The sequence below is a fragment of the Nelumbo nucifera genome, chromosome 7, assembly GCF_055504915.1.
Source record: "Nelumbo nucifera cultivar China Antique chromosome 7, China Antique-T2T, whole genome shotgun sequence".
NCBI lineage: Eukaryota > Viridiplantae > Streptophyta > Magnoliopsida > Proteales > Nelumbonaceae > Nelumbo > Nelumbo nucifera.
The window spans coordinates 6,229,302-6,244,426 of NC_142655.1; the positions used below are offsets into that span (position 1 = coordinate 6,229,302).

At 41.1% G+C, this 15,125-nt stretch overlaps 1 protein-coding gene across 8 annotated transcripts in view; it reads left to right on the forward strand.

Moving 5' to 3' along the window:
- LOC104597386 (protein SEMI-ROLLED LEAF 2-like) overlaps positions 1–15,125 on the forward strand; it is a 161,394-nt gene that overhangs the window by 12,111 nt on the left and 134,158 nt on the right. For all 8 annotated transcript variants that reach the window (XR_016078634.1, XR_016078635.1, XR_735195.3 and 5 more), the window contains exon 3: positions 3,837–3,911. Coding sequence is in view for 4 of the 8 variants with exons in the window: in XM_088891601.1 (XP_088747727.1) it covers positions 3,837–3,911 (75 nt within the window). In the remaining 4 variants the exon portion in view is untranslated. The remainder of the gene's footprint in view (positions 1–3,836; positions 3,912–15,125) is intronic.

The window sequence follows — 15,125 nt, forward strand, 5'->3', positions numbered from 1 at the left end:
GACCACTCTAGGTAATTTAAACCATCAAGAGGGACAACAGCCATAGGAAAGGATAGGTCACCCCCACCCATTCCGTTCAGCATTGAGGAAACTCCAGATGTGGCTGAATCTTCACTACTCATGATATCGGGATTAAAAAAAGAGGAACCAAATGAATATTGCCATACAAGGCTATTGCTGAAAACAGGTCCTTCTGACCTACGGTTTCACTGGGAGTAAAGGCTGAACCCTGTTGATGCAACACTGGAACAGGTCTGTACGACCTACAATCCTTTTAGGAAACTAAAAATAAATACTGCAGTTGCAGTACATCACCAGGTCTGAATGACCTACAAATGAACCGAGGTCATATGACCTCCCAACAGAATGAAAAAGATGGTGGAGTTCACCACACAATCGGCAGGCCTGATAGCCAAACAGTCATTGAGATTAACAGGGTAGCCGAACAGTCAATCAATAAGATCAATACAACATCAGCTTCAGGGCATCAACAGTCCATCATAGGGTTGAAGGAATAAAAAAAACTCAGTTGAATACAGCAGCTTGTTAAGGAATACAGTCAATCAACAGTCCATCAATCGGCTGAACATTCAATCAATAACCAGTCAATCAGTAGGGCAGCCGAATGGTAGATGACCAGTACCTCTTTTAACTTCAGAAGATAGCTTCTCTGTAAGCTAGAACTCCCTCTACGAACCTCAAGAGATAGCCTCTCTACAGTCAAACAGACGGTGGATGCAACTTCTGGGCTGGAAGATGAAAGGTCTCTATGACTTCTGGGTCGAACTGAGTACTCCAGATTAGCAGTTCGATGGAGCCAGCTCTGGGAGATGAAGAGTCTCTATAACTTCTGGACTAGAAGATGAAGAAGACCATCTACTCGACATTGAACAACAGGTTTGCTTGACACCACCCTTCAGGCCTGGACGACTTGCTCTGATACCATGTTGAGCAAGAACTAGAGAAGAGAGGAGAGGAGAATAGAGAGGGAGAGAAGAGAGGAGAGGAGAATAGAGAGGGAGAGAAGAGAGGAGACTCAAGTGGACTGAGAGCCCTCCTTAACTCAGTGGGCGAGAGTTAGTATTATTATTTATACTGGCCCAGTCGTACAACATAAAAACAAGAGAAAATTACAACAGTACCCTTGCGGTACTAAACCTGAGAATATAAACAACTGTTAACAGATAGGTTTTCAAAAAAGCTATCCATGTGGAAAAGGAATTATCTCTCTCTTGGTGGAAGAATTACCTTGATCAAATCAACTTTGGCCAACCTGCCTGTCTACTTCTTATCGGTTTTTAGGATGCTTGTGAGGATTTATAGAAGTCTTGAGAAGTTAATGAGGGATTTTTTGTTCGAGCTTGGAGAGGAAAAGAGGGACCATAGGATTAGATGGGAAATGCTAACTAGAAGCAAGGATTCAGGGGCCTTAGGAATTGGGAACATTCAAAAGAGAAATACAACTTTGTTGGGGAAATGGCTGTGGAGATTCTCGGTGGATCAGGAAAAACTGTGGACAAAGGTGATAAAGAGCATACATGGGCTGGCGGCCGATGGCTGGGACGCTGGAATTTTGGCCTGAACAACTATTGCAGCACCTTGGAAAGCTATTGGGAGTTGGTGGTGTTTTCAGGTAGGAGACAGGGCCAATAATAGCTCTTTTTTCAGGTCCAATTGGATTTGGGGATTCATCGTGAGCAGAAATTCTGGCTTTGTTAGAAGGGGTGAAAAGGACTAAGGAGCTAAATATAAATAGGTTGATCATTAAAGGGGATTTACAAGTAGTAATTGGCTGGACAGAGAAGGCAAATGATGGGTTATGGACATACATTAATGAACGAAGACAATACAAGTGGTTAACACAAGGAATGGAAGTGTGTCTCCGGTGGGTTAAAAGATGTGCGAATTCATTTGCAGATGCATTGGACAAACAGGGGGTGGGAAGAAACCATTTGTTTTGGGTTACATTGTAACTTTCTTTTGGGGGAGAGTTAAGAGATTTTACCTCCCCCAACTTTGTATTTAACCGTTTTCTTTATTTAATTAATGAGAATCCTCTGTTACTGATAAAAAAAAAAAACTCAAGATTAATGTCTACTGTCTACCACCCATAAAAGATTCCATACAATACACAACTAACTGAACCACCAATGAAAGGTGGACTTGCCAGAAATCAATTGCAATTCATCCCTCTTTGAACTCTCAATATAGGGTCTCTAATAAACCATGATCACAACACCACAATGACTACACTGTACTAGCTGAAGCATACAACCTCCTTTTTGGTCCTTTTGTAGATCTCCTCACAGTAGGAGAACTGTTGCGTTAGATGAAGAGACCAGAAATCTGCCCAGGTGATTACAGGTGCTCTGATACCATGTGATCAGCCTTAAACAGATGAAAAAAAGGGTGACAAAAATAAGAACCAGTCAAGAAAATATCCTTGGTTAAGAGGAAATAGATAGAAGAGAAGAGGAAAGCAGGAGAAAATAGGGCTGAGATCAGGGTAGATCGAACTGAAACTCTCCTTAACTGCTGCCCTTCTTTTATTAATTATTTATGAAATTCTGAATTACAACTTTGACCCTACTTAAGAAATAAAAGAAATAAATAGAAAAAAGGACAAATATAGACCTGTTGACCATTTACAAGGAATAAAAGGAATTCCAACAGGATTCACACCTGTAGTAGTGTTCTGAGACACTCCTTTTGCAACGTTGGATGCACCATATGGCTTCTGGGGTTTCTTTCCCTTCTTTGAAGTAGCTGATTTCAGGTGAGGGTGAAGAATCCACCTCAGTGTGTTTCTCCCCTCCACGGTGCTTACACTTCAAATTTCTCTTATCTATGCTCTTTCCCCCTTTGGTTACTAAAGCATATTGTTCCACTGGCTGAATGGATCAATCCATTTGCATCTCCTTCTCATCTCATTTCTAACAAGATAATACACATGTGAAAGTCAGGGAGTTCATCTCTCCCTAAAATCCGAGCCTACATTCTTTTGGATTCTAGGGCCCACTAATTTGTTGACTGAGTTATTGGATAGGGAGGGAGAATTAGGGAATGGATTCTCTAGGAACCTGTATTGCTGGGATAGGACATGTACTTGTCTGTACATTTTGTACAGGGGGCCCTTTGCATGGGTTTGGTTGCTTTCTATCCATACTATCTTTTGCATTGTGATATATAAAAGCATAGGACAGACCTTCCTTTTTCTCCTTGCAACACCTATATTGTCAATAGGAATGCTGAAAACCGTCCAACTGTTATCTAAATTTCATTTCTCCAAGAAAAAGGAGATATATCAGTGATTACTCAAATTTATTTTAATACAACCAATCCTGCATAACTAAAATATATTGATCCTATTAGGTAATGGTAGAAAGAACTGTTTCCTGGAAACCTATTCATTGACTAACATCTACTCTAGTTTTTTCCCTTGGTTGAGATTCCAGAGAGATGTAACCTGAAGTCAATAATTCCATTATGTAATAAAATTGTCTTACATTTATTTGTTTTGAGGTAGCCATCATAATAATTTTCATACAAATAAATGAATAAATTGATTTACTCTTTCTACATCAAAATAAGTAGATAAATAAACAAATAATCCCCTGTCATCATACACCAAGATATATTCATTCATCATTTGTTATTTTTGTTTCTGTTTAGACATTGAAAATTTTGCTGCAGCAGCCTAGAACACTAGAGTTGTAGGTCATTTTTTCTTTTGAATTACTACAGGTAATTTGTAATCTGGTTAAACTTAAGATTATTGTCCTTAAGCTTAATACAGTTTCCTGAAATGATTTTCTTTTTCTTCGGTATTTTGGCAGGATGAAGAACCAAATGATCGAAAGATTGGCAAGCTGTGTGAATATGCTTCCAAGAATCCCCTGCGTATTCCAAAGGTACCATCATAGTCACTCCATATGCAAGGGTTGAAGATTATGTATCGTATCCATCTTCATTTATTGATAAGAAACAAAGAAAAACATGAAGGAAATAAAAAGGCTTCACACCTAGGGGCATAAATTAGACTGTGTTGGGCAGGTAGAGATCAGCCTGGGGCCCAGACAGCCTATATTCTTTAGGTTTGGGCTGGGACAAGGTCATTGTGCAATTTTCTTTTTAATAGATCCTTGATATACAGGTCTGTTGTTAGGAGTGTGTTTTATATTATTCAGTGTACTGTTGGTCTCTGCCAACTTGAAGTTTTGAACCTTTGACCTCTTTAGAGACACAATCTGTTTTTTTTTTTTTTTGATCAGCAAGGAAATTTATATTATTAATAAGAGGGAAGACAAGTTACAGGATTGCAATATGTCACGATATATCAATGAAGCCCAAAAAATTATAATGATGCCCAAAACAACTGCTGTTTATATACCCCTTGCTTGTTCTAAATCATGGATGTTCTTGTAATATGTTTTGGGCCCAGGAAGGCCTAGTTGGCCTGAGTCTTGTTGTAATTGGCTTTCTCATTGAATAAAATTACTTTACCTTTTTCAAAAAAAAATATACCCCTTGCTTGGCTAATGTGTCAGCCACCCCATTTGAAGTTCTTCTGATCCAAGAAAAGGTGACACTGAGTTCCCTTGCCAGGCTTTCTACTTCCCTCAGGGTATGTCCCCTTCAACTTCCAAGTTTTGTAGGTTGTTTGCTTAGTGAGTTTTAAACCTTGTAGCAGCACCAACAGCTCAGCCTTTAATGAGTCTCCTACCCCTAAAGGGCCTGAATACATTTTCAACACTTTACTTGATGAATCTTTAAACACACCACCAATACTTGCCAGTCTTGGGTTTCCTAAAGAGCTCCCATCAAAATTCAGCTTGATTTTATTACTAGCTGGGGGGCTTCCATTCCATCACCTTTTTTCTTTTACCTTAGAAGAGTGTGCCACTTCATTCCACATTCTTATTATGTCAATCACTGTAAAGCTTTGGAAGACCTCTAATGTTTTTATCCATTGTGCAACTTTTATCTGTATAGTTTCCTCAATTTCTTCCTTTTACCTGTTCTTCTCATTGAATATTCTTGTGTTTCTTTCCTCTCAAATAGTCTCCACCACTCTGCCTTAACTGATTTCCACATCACTCTTCCTCTTTTCACTGGCTACCTTAAGAAATTTGGGTTGAAGAGACTCCCTACATTCCTGAGGAATCATCCACCTGCACCCCAAGAGAGAGCAAAAGGACTCCCATACAAATAGAACAATAGGACAGTAAATTAGTAAATGGGGTAGGGATTTACATTTGCAAAATAAAGATAGCACACATGAGGAGAGAGGCATTTTTTGACCTCCTTTTTTGAAACAAGTCACAAGTATTCACCTTACCAAGACAAACCTCCCAACCCAATGCTTGAACTTTGGGTGGAATGGGCTTACTCCAAATTTCTTTTTTCGGGAAGTTCTCCCCTCCTACAGGAGATTGCACAAGAGTATTGAAGAAGGAAGCATGTAGAGAGACTAGGCCGAATGAGCCCTAGTGATTTATTTTTGTTATTATTGTTTCTTACATGTGTTTATTTGTTAATGGGCCTGTTAATCTTTTTTTTTTATTTCTTTTAAGTAAGTTTATGAGTTGGCCGCCCACTTAAGGGCATATCTGCCATTGTCTCTAATTAAGTGTGATTAATAAATGTTTAGAGAGTAAGGAGAGAAGATATCGAACTTCTTTCTCCTTCTCCCTTTCTTCTCCATCTTCTTCTTCCTCTTTCTGTTCCTCTTATATTTTCTCTTCTTTTCCTTGCTGAAATCTAGATTGTTTGCAAAGTTATTGGACTGAATCACATCTTGGTATTAGAGCACCTCTTCCTTTCTTTTCTTTTCTTTTTTCTCATACACCCTTCAATTAGAAGAGCATATGGAGAGATGAGTTGCTGATTGTTTGAGAACATTTGTGCCTCGTTGATGGAGGGTTTGGAGAGATAGAATTTGGCTGTAGACTGCCAAGAAAGTGAGGCTGCTAAATTTTTTGCCCAAAACCCTAGCCGACTAGAGAATTCATAGTTAAAGGATAAGGAGACAGTTTGAGTGTGGCACTCAGAGTTTGGGGGGTCTCTTTTGATCTCTAGAAGTGGGTGGTTGAAGTTGGAAAGAGTTTGGGAAGCTCTGTTAGGAGTGGTTACAATTCTCCCTTTTCTCCTAGGTAGCAGAATTAGCTACTTTTGCATCCCAACCATTGTTCATCATCCCATGAATGCTTTCTATAATTTTATGTCACAGCTTGTCTCTTTCCAAAGGAAACCTCCAGAGCCACTTTCCTAACAAATATGTGTTCCTATGAATTAGGTTCCTTATTCCTAGTCCTCCCTTCTCCTTTGTTTTTCTAACTTGTTCCCATTTTATTAGATGGTCCCTTTCTTCATCCCTAGGCTCCCAAAGAAAGTTTGTCATTAATTTATGTAGCTGTTTGGCGATCCTAATTGGGATCCTAAAGGTGGATAGGAAATATACTAGTAGGTTAGCTAATGTTTCCCTAATTATAGTTCTTCTCCTCCCTAGATAAGTAGTTCCTCTTCCACTGAGCCAATTTCTTCGTAAATCTCTTTACCACTGGTTTCCAAAAGACTTTTGATCTTGGATTCCCTCCTGAGTTCTCTTAAGTTTCTTATATCTTCTTGATTGCCTCCCATACAGAATAAAATGATGTCATCTGCAAATTTCAAGTGTGTGATTGCCACCTCAAGCCTTCCAACCCTCCACCCTCTAAAAAAGTTATCTTGATCAGCCTTCACAATCATCCTACTTAGGACTTCAACAGCTATAGTGAGGAGGAAAGGCAATATATGATCCCCTTGTCTCAAACCTCTTTTTGTTGGGAAGAAGTCTAGCCACACCATTAATCAGGATTGAGTAGTGCACTAAGCTCAAATCCTCAAACAATCATTGATCCATAATTTCCATCATTCACCCAAACCCAATTTCTCTAGTAATTCAAGGAGAAAATCCCAACCAATGAAATCATAAACCTTTTCTATGTCCAATTTACATTGCCACCAAAATCTGGTCAATAATCTATCTCCCTTCAACAAAGGCTCCTTGAAACTATGAAATCACCTGTGGTAATACTTTCTTAAATTTCACAGCTAAAACTTTTGCTATTATTTTGTAGAGACTTCCTACTAGGCTTATTGGTCTAAAATCCTTTGGTACTATTGCTTCTTTCTTCTTAGGGATTAGGGCAATGAACATTGAGTTTATTCCTTGGGAGATCTCCTTCATTAAAGAACTCATTGAAAACTTCCAACAAATCTCCTTTGATAAAGTCCCGACACTCCTGATAAAAGGCCAGAGAGAAACCGTTAGGTCCTGGGGGTTTTGATCTGTCCATCAAAAAAACAATCTCTCTTATTTCCTCAAGGATAAAGACATTCTCCAAGGCTACTGATAAGGCTTCAGGCACTCTATCCCACTGAAGATCTGGGAGGGTAGGGCTCCTCTCCCTTAGATTTGTGTTGCCATCCACTTCCAAGAGCCACTTACATCTAGATTTTTGTCTCCAGGAAATCTCCTCCTTTCTTAAGACTTCTTCCAGCTCACACTTTAGCTTCCTACCTTTCCTCCCTTTTCTCCCCACTAAAAATCCTAGAAGCTTATTTCTTATCCAACTCCTTATCTTAAAATGATTCTTCCCTTAGATTCCTCCACTTTTCCAACGAGATCCTTATTCCAAGTTTTATTTTCTCCTTTAGTCTCTTTAGGCTCCTAAAGAAACCACCACCTTTTTTCGAGCCTCTACCACATAACTCTTGCCACCAAGGTTTGATCTTCTCTACAAAGGTGGGGTCCTCTAGTCACATATTTTCAAAACTGAATAGAGATGGGCCACCTAACGAGGTTCCTTGTCCTAGGAAACTATGGCTATGATCTGAGGTTACTCTAGGCAAAGCTCGGGAAGTCAAGTTCTCCCACATCACTTCCCAACCTACCAAAAAAAGAAACCTATCCAGCTTATAGTAGATTGGGGAGCCTTGAAAAATTGACCAAGTATAGTCAGCTTGTAGCAGTGGGAGTTCTTTCAATTCAAAAGAACCCAAGAGACACAATCCTCACCAAAGAGGCTATAAAGGAGTTGGGGATGACACCACTCACTTTTGGCAGCCTCAAATATCTCTTTCTCTTCTGGTTTTCTTCTTTTCTCCCAAATCAAACTAGATTTATCAGAGTAGTAATAGACAGTGATCTGAAGTTTGCATGCCTATTCTTTTTCCTCTTTTCTTATGTTTTTATCTAGACAAAGAACTTACCAAATCTGGACTTATGCTGCTTGGGTAAGGCATTTTCTGCTATTCTTTCCTTTCCTTTTGGTCATAGTACCAAAAGGCTGATTCTTTTGGGTGTCCTTTCAATGTATGAATGAAGGATTAAGGTTTTGAAGAAGTTTCTTTATTCTTTTCCTGATATCTTTTATCTGAGGTCCACTCCGCCTGGTATTGTGCCCTGTTTGTGGATCTCCCACAAGGGTATCCTTGATGGACAGCAAGTAATGGTGACTGAGTTATCTGAAGTTGTTCTTCTCAGCCTCTGTTTTTGATCCTGTCATGGTGTATGGACAGTAAGAGTTGGAAGTGGTAGGGTTTTTCTTTCCTTTTTTGGCCTGTTAGGACTTCTAAAAGCTTATGTCTTGGGGGAAAGATTGGCTACTGCCGGAGGTGTTTGGAGGCTTTCCTGTTGCTGTTTCTATTTGCTGCATGATCTATTGTCAGTTGGAGTATTTGGACAATGACTGTTTGTCATCTATTTGAATTTTTTTAGACTGCTGTCTTTAGTTTAAGCAGGAAGAGTATTTCCCTTCTTGGTTAGGTGTTATGTGGTTTCTGTTTTGGTGGTTGTGGTTGTAGAAACAGCCCTATTACTTCTATTTATTGTGCTGCTGGTTGGTGTTGGTACATTTTCTGATTGGTGGTAAGCTTGTTTGTTGGGTGTGGAATTTCCCTAGTCTATTCACTTATTATGGCTATTGAAGATTCTGCAATTTCAGAAGTGTCTAGAGGTAAGAATGTATTCAGTTCAAGTGCTGGAAGTGGGAGTTTTCCAGTATATATCACTCCCTTAGATGGAGTTGTTGAGCAGGAGACCAAGAAGAAGAAGAAAAGAAGGAGAAAAGAAGAAGGAAGAAGGAGAAGAGGAAGAAGAATAAGAGGCAACTGAGTTAAGGCCTCAACAAAACTTAGCTTCAGTCGAGTGAAGCTTTCTATTTATACTGTTCTGGCCGTACATAACAATATGTCTACAGAATTACGAAAATACCCCTGCGGGTACTAAGTCTGTGTACAGTACATATAATACACCTGTTAACACTCCCCCTCAAGTTGGGGCATAGATATCAATCATGCCCAACTTGTCACAGAGACCTTGATGTCTGGAATAGTTTAGCCCTTTTGTAAATAAGTCTGCAAGTTGGTCTTCAGAGCTGATGTATGGAGTGCATACTTCGCCTGTGATGATTTTCTCTCTAATAAAATGCTTGTCAACTTCAATGTGCTTTGTTCTATCATGTAGTACCGGGTTGGCAGCAATACTGATAGCTGCCTTGTTGTCACAGAGTAGAGTCATGGGTTTACCAACTGGAAAACCCAACTCTCCCAATAGATTCTTTATCCACACACCTTCGGCTACTCTGTGTGCCATTGCACGGTACTCAGCTTCAGCATTGGATCTAGCTACCACGGTTTGCTTCTTACTCCTCCAAGTAACAAGGTTCCCTCCTACAAAGGTGCAGTAACCACTAGTAGACCTTTTGTCATTTTGAGATCCAGCCCAATCCGCATCTGTGTAAATTTCAACCCTCAAGTGTCCATGTTTCTGGAATAATAAACCAGCACCCGGGAACTTCTTAAGATACCGTAGTACTCTCTCTGTTGCTTCAAGATGGGTGGACCTAGGTGCATGCATGAACTGACTGAGGACACCAACAACATATGCTATGTCTGGACGAGTCATAGAGAGGTACAACAATCTCCCTACAAGCCTCTGAAATTGCTTCACATCCTTAAGTGGTTCACCTTGACAGTCACTTAACTTATGGTTGGGATCAATGGGAAAGTCAGCTGGTTTAAACCCAATCTTTCCAGTGTCCTTAAGCAAATCTAGGACATATTTCCTTTGAGAGATGAAGATACCCCTTTTTGATCGGGCAACCTCAATCCCAAGAAAGTATTTGGCGGGACCTAGATCTTTCACCTCGAACTGAGTGGCAAGGAAGCCCTTCAAACTTTGAATTTCATCCTTTCAGTCACCAGTAACAATTTTGTCATCTACGTATACTATTGGGGTAGCAATTTTACCTTCTACTCTTTTTACAAACAGTGTGTGATCTGACTGACATTGCTTGTATCCCCTCTTCTGGACTGCAGTATGAAATTTGCTGAACCAAGCCCTTGGTGATTGCTTCAGCCCATATAAAGACTTCTTCAACTTGCACACCTTTTGTTCACTTCCTTGAGCCAAAAAACCGGGGGGTTGAACCATGTAAACTTCCTCTTCAAGGTCACCATTCAAGAAGGCATTCTTGATGTCGAGCTGATGTAGATCCCAATTCAGATTGGCAACAAGAGAGAAAAGGACTCTAATAGAGTTCATTTTGGCAACAGGTGCAAAGGTTTCTGCATAATCAACCCCATATACTTGAGTGAAACCCTTTGCCACTAAACGAGCTTTATACCTCTCCACGGTTCCATCAGCCCCATGCTTAACAGTGAACACCCATTTACATCCAACTGGATCCTTTCCCTCAGGGAGATCAACAAGTTCCCATGTGCCATTCTTATGAAGAGCATCAATTTCTTCCTTCATGGCCTTCATCCATTTTGGTACTAAGAGAGCTTCTGCCACATTCTTGGGAATAGGGATACTGTCAATGGAGGTAAGAAAAGCACGAAATGAAGGTGAGATGTTCTCATAGGAAACAAAGTTGGAAATGGGGTGTTTAGTGGTGCACGACCTAACACCTTTCCTGTGGGCAATAGGAAGGTCAAGATCATTAGCAACAGGGAGGTTGGGAGTCAAGTTACCTGAGTGAGTATGATCTTCCCCCAAGGAATCTAATGGCATTTGAGGTACGGCTTCTGGATTCTCCTCATCTCTTGAACCTGATTGGCCTTTACGACGACGAGAAAAAACACGGAAAGGTGGAGGATCAGAAGGAGGAGTAGGAAGAGGAGGAAGTTGAACCAGTTTCTCCTCATACCTACACTCCCCCTGAGGAGAAACAGGAAAGAAGGGCTCATCCTCAAAGAAGGTAACATCCATGGAGACATAGAATTTCCGTGAAACAGGATCAAAGCAACGATACCCTTTCTGAGAGAATGAGTAGCCAAGAAATATGCACGGGATAGCATGAGAGTCAAATTTTCCCCGGGTGGGGGAAAGGTTTTGGACAAAGCACTGACAATCAAAAACACGAGGAGGAATAGAAAGAAGAGGGGCCTTAGGAAAGAGAAGCTGATGTGGAGCTTTGTACTCTAACCAACGAGAGGGCATTCGGTTAATGAGGTATGTAGAACAAAGGACGACCTCAAGCCAAAAACGTTTGGGAACATTCATGTGGAGTAGTAAACCCCGTGCCACTTCAAGAAGGTGACGGTTCTTCCGTTCAGCCACACCATTTTGTTGTGGCGTGCGGGCACAAGAGCTCCGGTGAAGTGAGCCATGTGAAGCAAAGAACTCCGTGAGGTCACTATGAAAAAACTCTTTTGCATTGTCTGATTGAAATATTTGAATTTCGGTCTGAAATTTGGTGAAGACCATCCACTGAAAATCTTGGATAATTTTTGGTACTTCCTCACGGAGTCGCATTGGATATACCCAAGTGTATTTGGAATAATCGTCAATGAAGGTAATAAAATACTTGTAGCCACTCTCAGAAGGTAAAGTAACAGGGCCCCACACATCTGAATGCACAATATGAAAAGGAAACTCATATTTACTATTTCTTTGAGGAAATTGAGTTCCACAATGCTTGCTTAATTGACACGTTTGACAAGAAAAATTGGAAACAGACACGGACTTACATAGTTCTGGGAAAACAACTTCCAACGACTCAAAAGACAAGGACCCAAACGACAATGCCATAAATACATTTTACTCTTTCTGAATTGACTCATAGACTCGGTAACAAGAAGGGCAGCCGTATTCTCCATCATATAGAGTCCATCAACCATATGACCCCTACCAATCGTCCTCCCCAAGGCCAGATCCTGAATCGCACAATAGGAAGGGAAAAAAGTCATGGAACAGTTTAAGGAATTTGTAACACTACTGACTGAAAACAAATTCATAGGAAATTTTGGAACATGAAGAACATTAGAAAGAGTAAGGCCAAGGGGAAGAGAGAGAGTTCCTTGACCAGCTATGGGAGAGTATGATCCATCAGCTAGTCTCACTTTATCTCTTCCGGAAAGAGGGTGATAAGTTTGGAAGAAAGAGGACATACCAGTCATGTGTTTTGACGCTCCATAATCAATGATCCATGGAGAGTCAAGGTCGTGAGAAGCAACATGGAAAGCTGTGGCAGGATTACCTGATGTGGATGCAAAAGAGGTGGTGGGAGGAGCATCCATCTGGCGAATTATTCTACCATAAAGCTCCAAATGGTCATAGAAGGAGTTGACAATATCCTCCCTTGGGTCGGATCCAGAGTAGTTATGTTGGCCATGTGGTGGTTGAGTCACAGTGGAGGTGGAGGGCTGATTCTCCTGAGTAACCATATTGGCCATGTGGTGTTTCTTGGTACCTTGTTGCCTGGGTCTTCTAATACCATATGAGCCTTGCTTCTTAGGTAAATCCTGAGCCCACTTCGGTTTCCCATAGAGATCTCAACAAGTATCTTTGGTGTGCCGGGGCTTCTGACAATTAGTGCACCACAATTTTTCCTTGTCTTCTACTTTCTTCTGGAGATCCCCTCTCCTGAAAGAAGGTCCACCACTAGTAGAGGGACCCCCCTTTGCCGCCAACACAATTGCATCCCCTCCGGTGCTGTTCATCAAGTTCCTTCTGCTCTCTTCAGACTGGACAAGAGCATAGACCTCCTGAATTGAAGGAAGATCCTTAGAACTTAGAATTTGTACTCTGATGGGTTCATAGATAGGATTGAGACCATGTAAAAAGGCAAACACCCTTTGCTGTGAGACAAGTTTCTTATACAATTCTGCATCTTCCTCACACTTACACTCAATGTTCTGGTAATGGTCCAGCTCCTTCCAAACAGTTGTCAGGTCAGAGTAATATACTGATAAACTCCTCTCCCCCTGTTTACAAGTAGATGAAGCTGCTTGCAGTTGATAAATTTTGGCATAGTGTCGAAGTTCAGAATATGTGGACTTTGCCTGATCCCATATCTCATTTGCAGTTTCAGCCCACATGAAGTTCTTCCTTATTTGCGGTTGCATGGAGATCAAAAGCCATGACATAACCATACTGTTCTCCTGATCCCATTATCATGTTCTGCATTTCCAGAAGGTGGTTCTTTGATTCTTCCATTTATGTAGCCTACTTTTCCCCTTGCAGTTATGTATAGTTTGATCCCCCTTGACCACTCTAGGTAGTTTAACCCGTCAAGAGGAACAACAGCCATAGGGAAGGATAGATCACTGTTCCCACTCATTCCATTCAGCATTGTGGAGATTCCGGATGTAGCTGAATCTTCACTACTCATGATTCTCAGTTCAGAAATACACAAAACCAAAGCACAGTCTTACAGAGCTGCAACAATCCACAACTAGACACTTGCTGATTTTCGGCCCCATAGAGAACCAAGCACAAACACTGCAACTGCAGTACTAGGGTTTATCACCTACACTGTGTAGGAGTCCACAGAACAATATACGAACTGCACATGCAGTGTAACCAGGTCTGAAAGACCTACAGTTCACAACTTTGATACAGCTTCTCAGCCCCCAAAAAAAACACAGTAGGAGCAGCAATACAAGTGGTGATTCACCACACCTAATCGGCTAATATCCACTTTCCAGGGCAGCCGAACAGTCACTCAAGTTCTAGGGTTCATCAACAGCCCCTTAGAGTGCAGACTAGGGCAACATACAAACGGAGGAAGGGGAACAGTCCCTACAGTTCACAACTTTGATACAGCTTCTCAGCCCCCAAAAAAAACACAGTAGGAGCAGCAATACAAGTGGTGATTCACCACACCTAATCGGCTAATATCCACTTTCCAGGGCAGCCGAACAGTCACTCAAGTTCTAGGGTTCATCAACAGCCCCTTAGAGTGCAGACTAGGGCAACATACAAACGGAGGAAGGGGAACAGTCCCTACTCAGATTCTGGAACATTAACAGTCGTGCAAGAAGCCATAAACAGGGAAAAAAAAAGTTCAGTACCAGCAATAGGCAGTACAGTCATGAACTCGGACTTCCCTTCAGGTCAGAGCTTTCCTTCGAACATCTGGGATGAATTTCTACAGTCTTCTTGGCCGAAGCAACCCAGTTACCAGCAAAAAAACATGTAGCTGAACCCTTTTTCTGTGCCAGGAAGTTGAATAGTCAGCATACTTGTAGTAGAGCCCTACTCAACAGTGGAGACTAACTGCAGCACTAGAAACACTTCCTCTTCCTTGTCTTCAAGCATCAGTACTATAGCTCCTTCGCAGCAGAGGAGAGAGACCTCAGCTAGTTGTTTTCTAGGCCTGGACGAACCTGCTCTGATACCATGTTGAGCAGGAGACCAAGAAGAAGAAGAAAAGAATGAGAAAAGAAGAAGGAAGAAGGAGAAGAGGAAGAAGAATAAGAGGCAACTGAGTTAAGGCCTCAACAAAAATTAGCTTCAGTCGAGTGAAGCTTTCTATTTATACTGTTCTGGCCGTACATAACAATATGTCTACAGAATTACGAAAATACCCCTGCGGGTACTAAGTCTGTGTACAGTACATATAATACACCTGTTAACAGGAGTTAATTATTTGGAGTGGTCTGAAGGCATTGAACTGTTTATTGGTGCAAGAGGGAGCAGAATCTGCTCATGACAAGTGGGTACAACATAACTATACACTCATGTCTTGACTGCTGCCCACCATGCAGCCCAATCTGAGAAAAAAATTTCATGTGGGATGATACAACTAAGGAGATTTGGGAGCAGGCCAGGGATACTCTCTCTGAACAAAGAC